General features: G+C 32.5%; 1 protein-coding gene across 3 annotated transcripts in view; it reads right to left on the bottom strand.

The window, feature by feature from the left end:
• gripap1 (GRIP1 associated protein 1) overlaps positions 1-16,181 on the bottom strand; it is a 93,949-nt gene that overhangs the window by 32,215 nt on the left and 45,553 nt on the right. For 2 of the 3 annotated variants that reach the window (XM_009303767.5, NM_001123320.1), the window contains 4 exons: positions 14,195-14,251; positions 11,976-12,075; positions 5,373-5,506; positions 2,124-2,240 (listed from right to left, as the gene is read on the bottom strand). In XM_009303767.5, the coding sequence (XP_009302042.1) occupies positions 2,124-2,240; positions 5,373-5,506; positions 11,976-12,075; positions 14,195-14,251 (408 nt within the window). Of the gene's footprint in view, positions 1-2,123; positions 2,241-4,301; positions 4,547-4,627; positions 5,507-11,975; positions 12,076-14,194; positions 14,252-16,181 lie in introns of those variants that run through there. The other variant, XR_012383852.1, reaches the window with a different exon arrangement.

Raw genomic sequence — 16,181 nt, 5'->3', positions numbered from 1 at the left:
AATAGATTATGCATTTAAAATTGGGTAATTTTATCTATAAGACCAAATAAATGTTGCAGTTTTTTTTATAATATTTTAAACATTTATCTTTTCATTTATTAAGAACTTCTATTTAATTATGGTTAAAGGATTTCATCTTTTTCATAAAACTTAAGAAAAATAATTTAATTTAATAATTTCGATCTTGTGTTCAGGTTTATGGGGTTTAAATGTTATAAGATGTAAAATGCAATTTTGTTGTAATTTAAAATGATATGTATATACCTGGTGAAAATATTCACCAGGTTTTATTATCAATACATTTCACATTATTAACTCGACCGATGATGCATTTCATTTGGGGTAGTTTTACATATAAAACCAAATACAAGTTGTTGTTTTTTATAATCTTTAGATCTCTTTTGATCAGCCTTATTATCAGATTTACTCATGGTTTTAATTAAACGAAATATGCTTGATTGCCTCTTTGCTATTTTGAAAATACAGATATTATTTAGGTAGGCCACTATGCCATTATTTATTTTCGCTGCTCACTGTGCACGAAACAACAATCACCAACCAATTAGAGTGAATGTAAACATAAGAGGATTGGTTAAAAAGATTGTTAACGTCATGTGCAAGCACGCACCTGCTCTCACACACACACACACTCACATGCGCACGCGCACACACACACGTTAAGTGCCATACGTATCAAACTCACAGCACACACTGACATTAAACTTTCAAATTAAGGCGAGGGCCCGTGAGTTTAAAACCCCTGCTGTAAATCAAAAGACAAATATACAAACCTGTTTAAAAGCAATAAATTTGTATTATATAATGTATTTTTATTAATTTAAATTAATTTATTTTATTTTTATTTATTAATTACTTTTACAAAAATATTTAAAGAATTTAATGTTTTAATTTTAATTTAATTGAATGTTTGTTGCCATTTAAAATCCTTAAAACAAAAAAAATAATTAATGAAATTTGCTAATGATATAATGACAATAAATAGTCTTGAAAAAATCTTGAAAGTCTTGAAATCTTGAAAAGCTACTTAATATTTTTTGCAAAAACAATACATTTCAGCATTATTAAATGTATAATAGTTCAAAATTAAAAATTTAACAGTTCTAAAATGAAACCACACTAAAATTATAAATGTCTTTACTGTCTTTTAATCAATTTAATTAATTGTTGATGAATAACATGATGATTTGCTATTGAAAAAATGTTGCGTTCATATCAATTTACATAAAGCAAAAAAATGTACATAACATATCAACATAACATACAAAATATACATTGCTGTATTTAAATTTATAACAGGAGCACTTGACATCATTAGCATTCATTAGATGTTCATCTCACAGGATTGCTTACCAATGAAAATCTGCAAACTAATTTTAATTCAGTCTCATATATGAAAAAAAATATTTCACATAAAAAAAAAACATTATTGAACTATGCTGTTTAAGGAAACCCTAACCCCTAACCCTTAGCTTATAATAATTAAAAATAATTATATATGTCTTTACATCACTTTTAATCAATTTAATTAACTGTTGATGAATATGATTGTTTGCTTTAAAAAATACTTTCCTAACACTGCATTCATATCAATTTACACATATAAAGCAAAGAATAATCAACATAACCATACAAAATATACATTATGTTGTATTTAAATTTATAACAGCATCACTTAATTATATTAGCATGATTATCATTTAACAGAATTGCTTACCAGTGAATTTCAGCAAACTAATGTAAATTCAATCTCGTATCTGAAAAATAATACTTCCTATAATAACCATTGTTAAATTGAGCTGCTTTAAGAAACCATGAGTTTGACCTTGAGGTATCACGTCTGTTTGACTAAGAAAGGGTTTACACTTGTCAAAGGCCTAACTACATATTTCCATTCAAATAGTCACTAACCAAAACCGATCGATTCAAATGGGAAAACATCGATGCCTGCATGCATATTTGATGATGTGAAGACACAGTTCAGCACTTATAAGCCCCTCTGGAAAAAGCTTGCTGCAGTGCTGCAAACCTGGGCTTCTCCTGCAGAGTTAAAGTTTTGCTAGTAACCCGAGACTGCAGGGATTGATTCAACGCTCATACTGTACCTTCTCCTCCAGCATCCACTTCTCCTGCTGGACCTCAGCAAGCCTCTGGAAGAGCTCACTAACCTCATCGTCTGAAAGGTCAGCTGGCCGTTGAGACTGAGGGCTGCTGGTGTTTGACTGTTGAAAGAGAAAAAATAATAATCATTAATTAAAAAAATAATATAAACTCATTGCTTAAAAAAAGTGATAATCTAACTAAAAATTGAACATAACTATTATTAGTGTGTTACTACTATATGATGACTAAGATGAGTGTTTCAACGCAATTGAAGGGACAGCATAGCCCAAAATCAAAATGTCACTAATAATACATTCATTTATTCATTTTATTTTCAGCTTAGTCCCTTTATTAATCAGGGTTGCCACAGCAGAATGAACCACCAACTTATCCAGCAACTTTTTTACGCAGTGGATGCTATTCCAGCTGCAACCCATCACTGGAAAACACCCATAAACTCTCATTCACACACATTCACTATGGACAATTTCGAGCCGTGATAAATTAAGTAATTGTTTAAAAAATAAATAAATAAATAAATATATATAAATATATATAAATATATAAATCAAATAAAATCTTATACAACTATAGTATAAGATGATTACGATGAGTGTTTCGGCTACAGAATTAAAGGGACAGTATACCCCAAAAATGAGGGCATCTGCTGCATAAAACATGTGCTGAATAAGTTGGTGGTTCATTCTGCTGTGGCAACCCCTGATAAATAAGAGACTAAGCTGATAGAGAATTAATGGGTGAATGTTTCACAGAATACATAAAATTAGCACTAATGTTTTGCACTAAAATGAAAAACATTTTTGGTAATTGAAACAAAACAAATGTTTTAGATTTAAGATAAAGCACTAAAATGACAAATAAATGAAACTGAAATAAAAAAAAAAACTAAATAGAAATTGAAATCATAAAATATAAAGTTATTAAATATTCAATCATATACTGAATTTAAAATAAAATATTAAATGTAAATAAAAAGCACACAAAGCACAACTAAAACTTTAAAAACTATTTGCAATTATTTAACAATCAAACCCGATTTGTTTAAACTATTTAATGTCTTTTCATAAAGACATCCTATCAATCATTTCCCCATTAACCAACTATGGGATGAGAGTCATACGGAAAATTACAGCCACCTTCTATTCTGTCCTTCAGTTGGTTTCAAGGAGCTGAAAACAATCTAATCAAATGAAGGTCGGCTCATCCCGAAGACTCCTGTGTGTACTATTTCTATCCCATGAGTCTCATTTTCCCTGAGGCTTAAAAAAAAAAGATCTTCCCTCACTAAAGGATGATGACAACTCTCAATAAACACATTTGAAGCATGACGGATATGCTTTATGCTTAAAACTAACAGTGTAAAACAGACATCTTGACATGCTGTGCTTTGATAAACGCATGTGAAAGTCAACTAGATGATTTATCAATGACGCTCTTTTAAAGTGTTCTGCAAGTAGGGAATGCAATGTATAAAACTACATAAATTTTAAAATAGTAAACACCTTAAAGGGATCATTCACCTAAAAATTAAAACATACTATGTACTCACCATCAAGTGGATTCAAACCTTTTTTAATTTCTTTCTTTTGTAAATAAATTAAGAAGATGTTTTTAAAAATGTTAAGAAAAAACAAATACTATTAAAGTCAATGGTTACAGGCTTCCAGCATTTTTCAAAACAGCTTCTGAATAAGAACGAAAGAAAAACTCATAAAGGTATAACAGTATTTTCATTTTTGGGTGAACAATAAAGTTTCTTATCTTCTTTTTTGATTGAAGAATTTTGAAAAATGTTAAAAACCTGTAACCATTGACTTCCATAGTATCTTTTTTTTCTTCTATGGGAGCCAATGGTTAGAGACTTTTGACATTTTTCAAAATACCTTCTGAATACAAAGAAACCCATAAAGGTAAAGGATAACAAATTTTTCATTCTGTAGACCAAAAAAAAGAAGATATTTTGAAAAATGTTAAAAACGTGTAACAATTGACTTGCATAGTAGGAAAAACAAATACTAAAAAAGTCAATGGTTACAGGTTTAAACATTTTTAAATATCTTCTGAATAAAAAGAACAAAACTTATAAAGGCAAATAAGGGCATAATTTTCATTTTGGGGTGAACTGTCCCTTTAAAGATTCTTTTTTTTTTCTTTTTTTTAAGTTAGAAACCTGTAATTATTGACAGTGGTTACAGGCTTTCAACATTTTTCAAAATATCTTCTGAATAAAAAAAAATCCTTAAAGGTAAATGAAAGATTTTTCATTTTGTAGAACAAAAATTAAAAAAATTTGAAAAATGTTTTATTATTAAAAATGAATAAATCTCTAACCATTGGCTTTCATAGTAAGAAAGAAACACTAGATTAAACAACAAAAAAAATCTTTTGAATAAGAAGAAAGAAACTCAAAGGCAAATTTTCACAGAATTTACATTTTTAGGTAAACTATCCCTTTTAAGTTTCTTTCTTCTGTAGAACAAAAAACATATTTAGAAAAATTATAGAAACCTGTAACCATTGACTTCCTTAGTAGGAAAAACAAATACTATGAAAGTGAATAGATACAGGTTTGCAGAATTTTTCTAAATATCTTCTGAAGAAGAACGAAACTCAAAGATAAATGAAGACAGATTTTTCAAAAATCTAACATTTTGAAAAACATTAGAAACTTGTAACTATTGACTTCCACAGTAGGAAAAAACAAATACTATGGCAGTGAGTGGCTATACAGTAGGTTTCCAGAATTTATTTTTAATATCTTCTTCTGAAGAAGAAATAAACTGAAAAGCACAGTAAATGATGACAGATTTATCAGTCTGTTGAACAAAAATGAAGATAATTTGAAAAATGTTAAAAATCTAATAAAAAAATACTATAGAAGTCAATGGTTACAGGTAACAGTTGAACATTTTTCAAAATATCTTCTAAAAAAGAAAGAAACTCGTAAAGATTAAAGATGACAGAATTTTAATTTTTGCATGTCCCTTTAAAGTTTCTGATTTTCTTCCCTGACCCACACTCATGTCCCTTAAGATAGTTCCAGCATGTCACGACAACCATGCTTTTCTCCCCTGTTTATTCACAGGCACAGTATATTTATGGGATCCTGGGGTATATTAATAGCTTGGAGAGGACTCAAATGCTCTTGGGAGCTGCAGCAAAAAGAAAGCGTCAAGCGTTGAAAGAGTTTTTGCGAGGGTCATTGGCCCCCAGTGGGCGGCTGGATTTACCTTATTGGTGCTGGGAGCCGAAGCCCCGTCTTTCATGATATCTCTGTAGCTGAAGGAGGAAATGCTGCTGCTGTCGCCTGTCTGCTGCGTTCGACTCGGAGAACTGATCTCTGACAAAACCAGCTCCTCCAGACCTGCAAACACACACATTATGAAGAAACAGGAATACATTAAAAAAGAATACAGGACGTAACGCTGCAGGTGAGCTGGATAATGGTTAGATAGCAGCAGGGTTTTTTTGAACTCCTTTCATTTTCACCACAGGGACACTGACTTTTGTAATAACTTATAAACTGTTGTATTTACTGATGTAGTTATTTTCGAGAAGCAAATTCGTAGTATCTCGTAGTACAGAATAATAACTAATGGTATATGCCAAAATAAATGCAATATGCTTCGTGTAGATATTTTCAAAAAGAAGCCAGTTTTTCCCCAGTACTGGGTTGCGGCTAGAAGGATATCCGCTGCGTAAAGCTCATGACGAAAGAGTTGATGGTTCATTCCATTGTGGCGATTCCACATTAATAAATGACTAACCACACTTAAAGTCAGAATTATTAGCCCCCTTTTGATTTTTTGTTTATTTTTTTAATATTTCCTAAATGATGTTTAACAGAGCAAGGACATTTTCAAAGTATGTCTGATAATATTTTTTCTTTTGGATAAAGTCCTATTTGTTTTATTTTGGCTAGAATAAAAGCTGTTTTAAATTTTTTTTTAAACATTTTAAGGTCAATATTATTTGCCCCTTTAGGCTATCTTTTGTTTCGATAGTCTACAGAGCAAACCATTGTTATACAATAACTTGCCTAATTACCCTAACCTGCCTAGTTAACCTAATTAAACTAGTTAAGCCTTTAAATGTCACTTTAAGCTGTATAGAAGTGTCTTGAAAAATATCTAGTCAAATATTATTTACTGTCATCATGGCAAAGATAAAAGAAATCAGTTATTAAAACTATTATGTTTAGAAATGTGTTGAAAAAAAGTCTTCTCTCCGTTAAACAGAAATTGGGGAAAAAATAAACAGCTAATAATTCTGACTTCAACTGTATAGTGAATGAACTATGTTCCAAAGACTAATAAGCTGCTTATAGAGTGCAATATAAGGATTCATAGGTGTATTAATGACATGATGACTGTATGGAATAGTTCTCTGATACCTTTACAGAGTCTTCAATAAGCAGAATAAAACTCAGGGGAAACAAAGAATCGATCATATATGACAAATACAGTCAACCAAGACAAATACAGTCAACCTAAAGTCAAGTCAACCTAAACTTTGAGTTGGTTTATCAATGCTGCAAACTGTTTTTAAAATGTGACAAAAGTGGGTGTTAACCACAGCTGGTTTGGACACTGCTGATTGGGGAGAATAAAAGTGCTCTACTTTGCTCTACTTTTTATAGTATAGCCTGACACAAACAAAAAGGTCACACATTTAATCTGGTACTGAGTACAGCCTAAAAATGTTTATATACAGAGGTTAAATCACAGACTTTACAATAAGACCCTTTCCACCTTGCCAAGTAAAAATTGTGACTTTAACTGAAAAACGACACGTTTTCACGTCTGTAATTTTAAATTTCAGTTAGAATGATGTCCTACGCCTCGTTTACACTAATAGATTTAGTTTTAAAATGCATAAGTTTTGCAATTGAAAGGCTTCTGTCCGCAATACCACTGCATTTTCAATTCCCGAAAATGGAGCGTTTTGAAAACACTGAAGAGGCCGATTTCATTTAAAACACTGCTGCTCCGTGTTAGTGTGGATGGGGGAAAACGGAGACATCTGAAAAGAGAGGCGGGGCTGGAGACATTCAACTATCTGATTGGGGCTTTTCACACAATATCAAGTAAACAAAGTTGAGTCTTGCATCCTCTTCTTGTAAATTTAGACTTCGCAAGTTTGATATGGAAAACAAACTCCTGAGGACACGTCTGTAGGCCTACTTATAATGTCATTCACACATTACGCTGGCCACGTTGCTTCACCATCTTAGCAATAAAAAGAAAACATGATATAAGGAACTGCCTATTTTTATTGTGACTTAACTGACACCAAATGTTCACTGTATGCATATTTATAACAAAACGGAGCCTAATGTTACTGCCTCCTTTCATTTTCAGCGAAAATATGAAACATAGCCTCTCTTATGCTAAATATCGGTTTTAATAATCAATAATGGCCATAATGAAAGTATAACATATAACAATATACAATAAGTTTATACAATATACGAAACAAAGGAAAGCAATCAGTCAAACGTGCAGAATCAGTGTATGTGGTTAAATAAATTAATATATTATCTTATATTTGCTAAATGCGTTACCTGAGAACAAGTAATAGATTCAAAAGACCGAAGAGTTGTTGTATATAGACAAGATTAATAAAATATCAAGTTTAATAACTATATTGAGATGAGGGTCCAGTAGTACATCCTAGATGAACTGTCTGCCACCTGGGGTCAGTCGTGTGTGTGTATGCTGCAGTGCATGAGTGTGTGTGTGTGTGTGTGTGTGTGTGTGTGTGTGTGTGTGTGTGTGTGTGTGTGGTCACATGATGTGGGTTTTTAGCAGTATAGTTTGGACGGAAATCTTTTCAGAATTGCTACGTGAAACACCGGTGTGGATCATTTTCATTCTAAAACGCCGCTTTAAGACTAAAATTTGTGTATTAGTGTAAACAGGGCCTTAAAATGTATACATCTATTGATGCTGGCATTGGAAGAGAGTTGCAGTTACTACTTTTAAAGAAAGAAAATCATAAATGGATACAACAATGGCTTCTTTGATCAAACAGAATACAGTGCCAAGCTGTTACCTCTATTTCCCCACAGATTGGGCAAGTAAACCAAAATACATGCGGAAACTCTATTTGCGTGCGTGTTTATGTGTGTGTGTGTGTGTGTGTGTGTGTGTGTGGACACTTTCAGACCCTTTTGGCCATCTGACAAAGATTAAGCTCCCTACTTTAAAATGTCTGATTCTAAACTTTCTGTAGAGCAACCATTAAACATTTAGTGTAGCTTAAATTATAAATGGCTCAAAAGAGGAGTGCCCAGGCACTGCCAACAATCTACAGAGAGCAAATGCACGTATGCAAGGATCTGTAGCACATTTTTAGAGGGGCTCCATCAATTATTTACAGCACCCTACTCGCCCTCCTTGTTGTGTGTGTGGGGTCCATCCCCACAGGAGCTAAAGTTTTTAAGGAACAAACCAATAAATGTCTTATTTTGATCAGGTGGAGAAACTAGGACTTTGAGCTATTGTTTGACCACTGAAACTTTGAGTTGCCAAATATGTTTTTTAAATTTTGTAAAAATTTTAATAAAAAGGATTATCACCTGGATAGGGTGAAGGTATTGTGCATGGGGTAAGCCAGATTGACACTAATTCTGACTTTTAAAGTTTGCATTTAGAACACTACCTGACAAAAGTCTTGCCACTGACCCAAGTTTTAGGAACAGCAAATAATAACTTGACTTCTAGTTAATTTGGTATCAGAAGTGGGTTAAATGAAAGGCAAAGGCCTCTAGATTATGCTTATTTTACTAGAATAAAATATAATCATGCCTTGATTATTAATTATTTAATTAGGACAGTAAGGTCTGACTTTGTTTAGACAAAAGTCTTGTCATTTCACAAAAATAATGTACAGTATAGAACATAAAATCATGGTGAAGTGGAGAAAGAATTAATATTGTGTCTGACTCACATGAGCTTGGAGGACTCCATTCATACATCTCTGCAATGACTCAAATAAATTTAATAAAGTCATCTGGAATGGCAAAGAAAGCCGTTCGTGCAGGACTCGTAGTATTCATCTTCAACGCCTCATCCATGTTACCCCAAACATACTCAATAATGTTTATGTCTGGTGACTGGGCTGGTCAATCCTGAAGCACCTTAACCTTCTTTGCTTTCAGGAACTTTGATGTGGAAGCTGAAGTATGAGAAGGAGCGCTATCCTGCTGAAGAATTTGCCCTCTCCTGTGGTTTGTAATGTAATGGTTAGAACAAATGCCTTGATACCTCAGGCTTTTATGTTGCCATCCACTCTGCAGATCTCTCGCATGCCCCCATACTGAATGTAACCCCAATCCATGATTTTTCCTTCACCAAACTTGACTGATTTTTGTGTGAATCTTGGGTCCATACTGGTTCCAATAGGTCTTCTGCAGTATTTGTGATGATTGGGATGCAGTTCAACAGATGGTCATCAGAAAAATCTACCTTCTGCCACTTTTCCAAATGATAAACTAGAAATCAGGTTATTATTTGTTGCTCTTACAGCTGAGATTGATGACAAGACTTTTGTCAGCTAGTGTATCACTAGTCCTAAAGGTTTATTGAAATAGAATGTGTTTTTTACACTGAAAAACACAAAATGCTGTGAAATAAGAGGATTTAAATTGTGCAAGTTAAAATCCTTTAACATTAGACCATTGTTTTTGTTTTATAAATGTTTAATACATGAGATTCAAATGCAATCTGTTATATGTTTGTATGTTTTACTTGTACAACCCTGCATTTCATTTGTCATATAACAAAATAAAGGTTTTGAGTAGCATGTAAAAGATTATGTTTGTGACTAGTTTGTGCAATATTTGCCTTTAAATTTCAGATTTTTTTTTTTTTTTGCATCTTTATTATACATATGAATACTTGCATTTATAAAATTATCAGGGATACATACAGACTATTTGCTTGCACGCATCCAAGAAACACATGTGAATTAACTGTACAAACTTTCTGCTTGCATCTAGGAAATAATTGTGCACTCATACACCTAATAAACAACCATAAGCACTTATAATGAATCATATAATAAGTAAAAAGACACCAGCAGAAAAGTCCTACTGGTTTGATGCTTGTAATGGTGAATCAACTAGTTCTTCCAGCGTTTCTTCAACAAACATGGCTTTAATCAATAGCATAACAATGCAATCTTTACTTTCTACAATCTTTTTGTAAAGAGAATGTTATGTGAATCATGTTGTAATTACATTTTTACATTCACAAGTTAAATGTATTGAAAAGAAAAAGAAACATTAATCTAGTTATCCGAATGAAAACTCAAACCATTCATCTAATTTCCTGCATCTCAGGTTAAAAAATAAAATAAAATCCAGACAGAGAGAGTGTAATTTATCAGATTGTGAAAAGTGAGTGTTACATACTCGAATGTAGCCAAAAACCTCTGATATGAAATAATACCACTGTAATGTGAAAGAAAACCTACGTTAAATGCAATTTGCCTTCTTGGAAACTATTTATAGCCAATGAGCCGATGCAGGAAAGTGAACTGCTCAACATCCCACTGGAACCTGATGCAAGAACAAAAAGCGGCCAGGCTCTTTATAATTCACTTCAGGTGGTAAGTACGCGCTTTAAAGCCGTCTCATTTGTAGCGATTTGCAGTGGGGGGCGGAGCCGTCTTCATCTGCTGCCTTATTTATGAACAGCGCCACATATTTACTTACCTGCTTTAAATTTTTCATTCACGGCACCCGTGTGTGATGAAACAGTGACTGCAGAACCTATCGCATTTTATATCACCTGAGAGGGTGGTCGACTGCATTAAACAGCCGTATTCCCTGTATTTACAAGTGTTATCTAGAACATAGAGTGAATATGTCGTAAAGTGTTAAAGGGATAGTTCATTCAAAAACTAAAATTTACTCACAACTTACTCAGTCACAAGTGGTTCAAAACATTTATACATTTCCTTTTTCTATTGAACATAAAAGAAGATATTTTGAAAAATGACAGAAACCTGTAACTGATGCCTTCCATTAAAAAAAATACAATGAAAGTCAATGGTTAAGGATTTCTAACATTCTTTTGTGTTCAACAGAAAAAAAAGTTTGTGATAGGGCTGCACAATATATTGTATATATCGATACATACAGTTGAAGTCCATGAAGTCACCTGATTGCAAATGAAAAAGGTCTGCAAAGATGTACAGATAAATGGTGTATAGAAATTAAGTCAGTTAAATAAAAGAATCAATTATAAACCTCTAAAAAGAGTCGTCTAGAGTTCTGGCTTCATTTCTGCAATCTACTTATTGAAATAGATTTGTAACACATTTGTATAATGACAGACTATCCTTTTCATTGGCTGTCTGCAAACTCAACCCCTGTAATAAATTCGTTGGAGATTTTTTGAGAAACAATGTGATTTTAAATGTATTTTATGACAAATGTAGGGTATTTTTTTAATCTAGTATAAATTATAACCTATTGTAGGAGACTAATAAAACAACCATGATCCTTTCCATGTTAAATCAAATTTAGTTCAAGTTTATTTGTATAGCGCTTTTTACAATAATTATTGTTTCGAAGCAGCTTTACAGTGCACATTATTGCATTATAATCAAAATCAGAAAAGTTAAGGTTATTAGTTACCATGACTTTATTAGCTACTGATAACTTTAACTAATTAACTAGCAACTAACAGCTTTTAACAGTTAAATTTACATAAGCATAGCTAACCTGAGTTTTTAGAAAACAGGTGATGTCACTGTGTGCATGTTCAATGAATTGTATTTGTGTACGTTACACTTCATTTAACAAATATAAAGAAAAAGTTCACCTGTTCTGGTTTTAGTGTTGGTTAGGATTTCCTGCAGTCGCTCCTGGAGTTTATCGGCTCTCTTTCTCTCTAGATGGAGCTGCCTTTTCAAGTCTTTCAGCTGCAGAAGAATAAATGACGTTATTTTTGATCTGATGGACATTTAGTAGATTACAAATACAGTACATTCAGAGGCCGCAATAGTATTTCAAAACTAAATATACTATAGTCCATTACAAATGTGCGTACTTTTCTAGTAATATTGTAAATAATGTTTCATTTGGGCGGCACAGTGGCTGAGCTGTTAGGACTATCGCCTAACAGCAAGAAGGTCGCTGATTTGAGTTCCCACATTTCTGTGTGGAGTTAGCATGTTCTCCCCGTGTTTGCGTGGGTTTTCATGGATGCTACAGTTTCCCCCACAGTCCAAAGACATGCGGTAGGTGAATTTGATAAACTAAATAGGCGATTCATTTCACTGTGGTGACACCTGATAAGGACTAATCCAAAGGAAAATGAATGAATGAACCATGTTTCATTTATTGCACAAGACCATTTGTCACTAGGAGCCATTGGTATTGATTTTGACTTATTTGTATGTGTTTGTTTTATTCTAAAATACTTGTCACTATTCACTGCCATTATATGAATCAGTTAAATAATGTTTCAGTTAAAAAATGTACTTAATGTTCGACTGAAGTACCTACGCCTTGGATGACCTGTGGGTGAGTAAAAGTTCAATTCAATGTGTAAAAATGTCAATTTTAGGGTGAACTATCCCGTTAAGCTCCAGTCAAAAATATCTGAATATTAGCCAAGAATATATATACAGTTGAAGTCAAAATTATTAGCCCACATACATATTTTTTTTTGTAATCAGTTTAAATTAAAAAAATTCAGCACATTTCTAATCATAATAGATTTAATAACTGATTTCTTTCATCTTTGCCATGATGACAGTACATAATATTTTACTAGATATTTTTCAAAATACTTGTATTCAGCTTATAGTGACATTTAAAGGCTTAGCTAGATTCATTTGGTAAGTTAGGGTAATTAAGCAAGTTGTTGTTGTTGTATATCCAGCCCGCAGTCTTTGTATAGCATCGGGGCTTATCCTTTATCAGCCATGCTGTAAACTCAAGACCATGGGTAGTAGGGCTTTCTCTACAGTGCACCTAAGCTGTGGAATGCACAACCCATCAGTATTAGGAATGCCGCTTCTTAAGACTCGCCTTTTTAGCATTGCTTTTAACTTGAGATGATCATTTTGTTAACTTTATTCTATCTTATGGTTCATATTCTTATTGTTTTATTGCATCTTTTTTATTGTTGTACGGTTTCTGCTATTGTTGGCATTTAGTCTTGTATTGTTAGTATTTTGTCCTGTAGCGCTTTGAGTCTAAGAAAAGCGCATTACAAATAAAATGTATTGTTATTATCATTATTATTTTAATAACAGTAATTTGACAATCGAAAATACTGCTTAAGGGGGCTAATAAAATTGACCTTAAAATGTTTTTATTTTTATTTTAAATTGCTTTTATTGTAGCCAAAATAAAACCAATAAGAATTTCCCTAGAACAAAACATATTATATTATAGTACTGTAAAAAATCCATTCTTCATTAAACATAATTTGGGAAAATATTTTAAAAAAAGAATGGAAAATTCACAGAAGAGCTAATAATTTTGACTTCAACTGTGTGAAAAGAAAGAGAAAGACAGCAACTTCACATGACCTAAACATCCTGTCTGTTATTTTTTGCAGGAGCAGCACTCCCAAAAAGCTCTTTGCTTTTTAAGGAATTTAAGAAAGAGAGGAAGCTATATGAAATTACATCCACATGTGAAATTACATGTGGCCAAAATCACTTCAAGTATAGCCTAAGAGGAGTTTCACCAGAGGGAGTCTATTTGTAACTGAATAAACATTGTGACCGATAAACAATGCCAAAGAAACTATAGCCAAAACTGTATTAAACTAAAGGTATGGAAAGCTTCTGGAGCTGTAAACACACAGAGAATCAATGAAGTGTCAAAGCGTATTGTATTGATGAAACGGCTACAGCGTTAATGAAAGCTGATCGACCCTCCTCAACGTGAGGTCTGGTTTCAGGTCTGTAGGGCAGAGAGGTGTCCTGCCTATCGCTTGGGACTATTTTAATTCACTTTCTGGGAAATGGAGAGAAGGGAAAGCCCTGACTCATCTTTATTTCCCTGGCTGGATTGCCTACTTACCGCTGAACTACCTTTTTTCTCCAGGATTCTCTGTCCATCCACGGTGTCTTTAATCTCCTGAAATATACAAACAAAGGTCAATGAACCTATATATTTAAAAACTTTTTTTTTTTTTTAAGAAAGCATTTTTGAAGTAACATATACAACAATATATTAAAATAATGCATTTTAAATTATTTTTTCGAGCAACTGTCTTTGCAGAATTTCTTTTACATTTTTTTTATTGCGTTTTATTTTTTTTATTGCGGTTGTTAAAAATAAGTTTTTTTTTATTTTAGATATATTGCCAAGCTAAAGTCTGTCCTCTCTTTCAGTAATTTGGAGAATGTTGTTCATGCTTTCATCTCTTCTCGTCTGGACTATTGCAACGCATTGTATCTGGGTGTGAGTCGGGCCTCTCTCTCATGACTGCAGCTGGTCCAGAACAGGCAGGCATAAAAAAACAAGAACACATTACACCTTTACTGGTTTCTCTTCACTGCCAGTTTAGGATTCAGTACAAAGTTCTGTTGTATGTTTTTAAATCCCTCCATGGCCTTGCCCTGAGTATATTTCTGAGCTAATTATTATACACCAACCTGTGAGATCTCTTCGCTCTAAGGATTGGCTCTATTTGCAAGTTCCACGATCACGCTAAAAAGGTCGAGGTGATAGAGCTTTTTCAGTAGCAGGTTCAAGACCCTGGAACGATCGTCCACTCTCCTTAAGAACAGCTTAAACTTTAGAGTCATTTCAGAGGTCACTGAAAACACACTTATTTTCTTTAGCTTTTATTCATGTGACGCGAGTTTGTGTATTTTGGTTTTGTGTATATTTGCATGTGTTTTATGTGTTTTATGTACATCAATTTGGTACCCATTGTGGTTTGTTGAAAGTGCTATTGAAATAAAGTGAGTTGAGTTGAGTATATGAGAGTCTAATTTATGCAAGTATAGACTGCCATTCAAAAATTTTGGATTGGTAAGAATAAAAAAAAAAAAAAATAAAAATGTAAAGAATTATCTCATGCTCACCAAGACAACATTGATTTGATCAACAATGCATTATAAAATATTATTATTTATATTATTTTTTTAATATTATTTGAACATTTTTATTTGCGATGGCAACTGTGAATTTTTCAAAGTAAAGTCTACGAATATCAGTTGTGCTGCTTAATACTTTTGGGGAAACTGTTTTATTTTTCAGTATTTTCAGATGTAACATTGACACATGAAACACTAACATTTGAAAAAAAATGTTTGCAACATTATAGTAATACAAGTGGTTATTATAAATATATATTAGGGCTGCACAATATCTCGTTTTAGCATCGATATCGCAATGTGCGAGTACACAATAGTTACATTGCAAAACATGCAATGTTGAGTCAGGATTATAGTTAACCAGGTATAACAATTTAGAACACATTAAATTTGCAATTTATAGTCTACCCATAACTTATAAAGTGAAAGTTTATCAATTGCTTGCATTTTTAAGGCCTGTTTAAATTATTTCTTGTGCATTTTGTTTGTCGCTTTAGCAAAGATTAATTGTATTTAATTATTTACACAATAAATAATATCATTTTTTTGTACATTTGATTATTTTATTAATGTATCATTTGTATATTTGCTCTATTTATCTCTGCGTCAGACTTGATTTTATTTTTTGCACTCACTTTCAAAATCATCCCAATAAATTGAAAATCATTAAGCTATCTTGAGAAAAATCACAATATAAATTGCAAAAATATTAAATATCACAATGTACATTTTTCCCAATATTGGGCAGCCCTAATATTTACGGTTTTGTAAGAAACCCACTATATTTGCCTGCATTTTTTGTACTGATCCAAAAAAGTTCCAATCAACCGTTCCAAAACTCAAATGTAAGTTTTTAAAATGAATTTATTCACCATTTAATATTTCTAAACACATCCTTTTGCATGATTTAACGTAGTATTTTTTAAGTGTATAATGTTTTAAAATCTTTCTGTTGAGTTTCA

This window comes from Danio rerio, chromosome 8 (genome assembly GCF_049306965.1).
Source record: "Danio rerio strain Tuebingen ecotype United States chromosome 8, GRCz12tu, whole genome shotgun sequence".
NCBI classification, from domain to species: domain Eukaryota; kingdom Metazoa; phylum Chordata; class Actinopteri; order Cypriniformes; family Danionidae; genus Danio; species Danio rerio.
The sequence above is the reverse complement of the archived record's forward strand: the minus strand, read 5'-3'. Positions and strand labels throughout refer to the sequence as shown.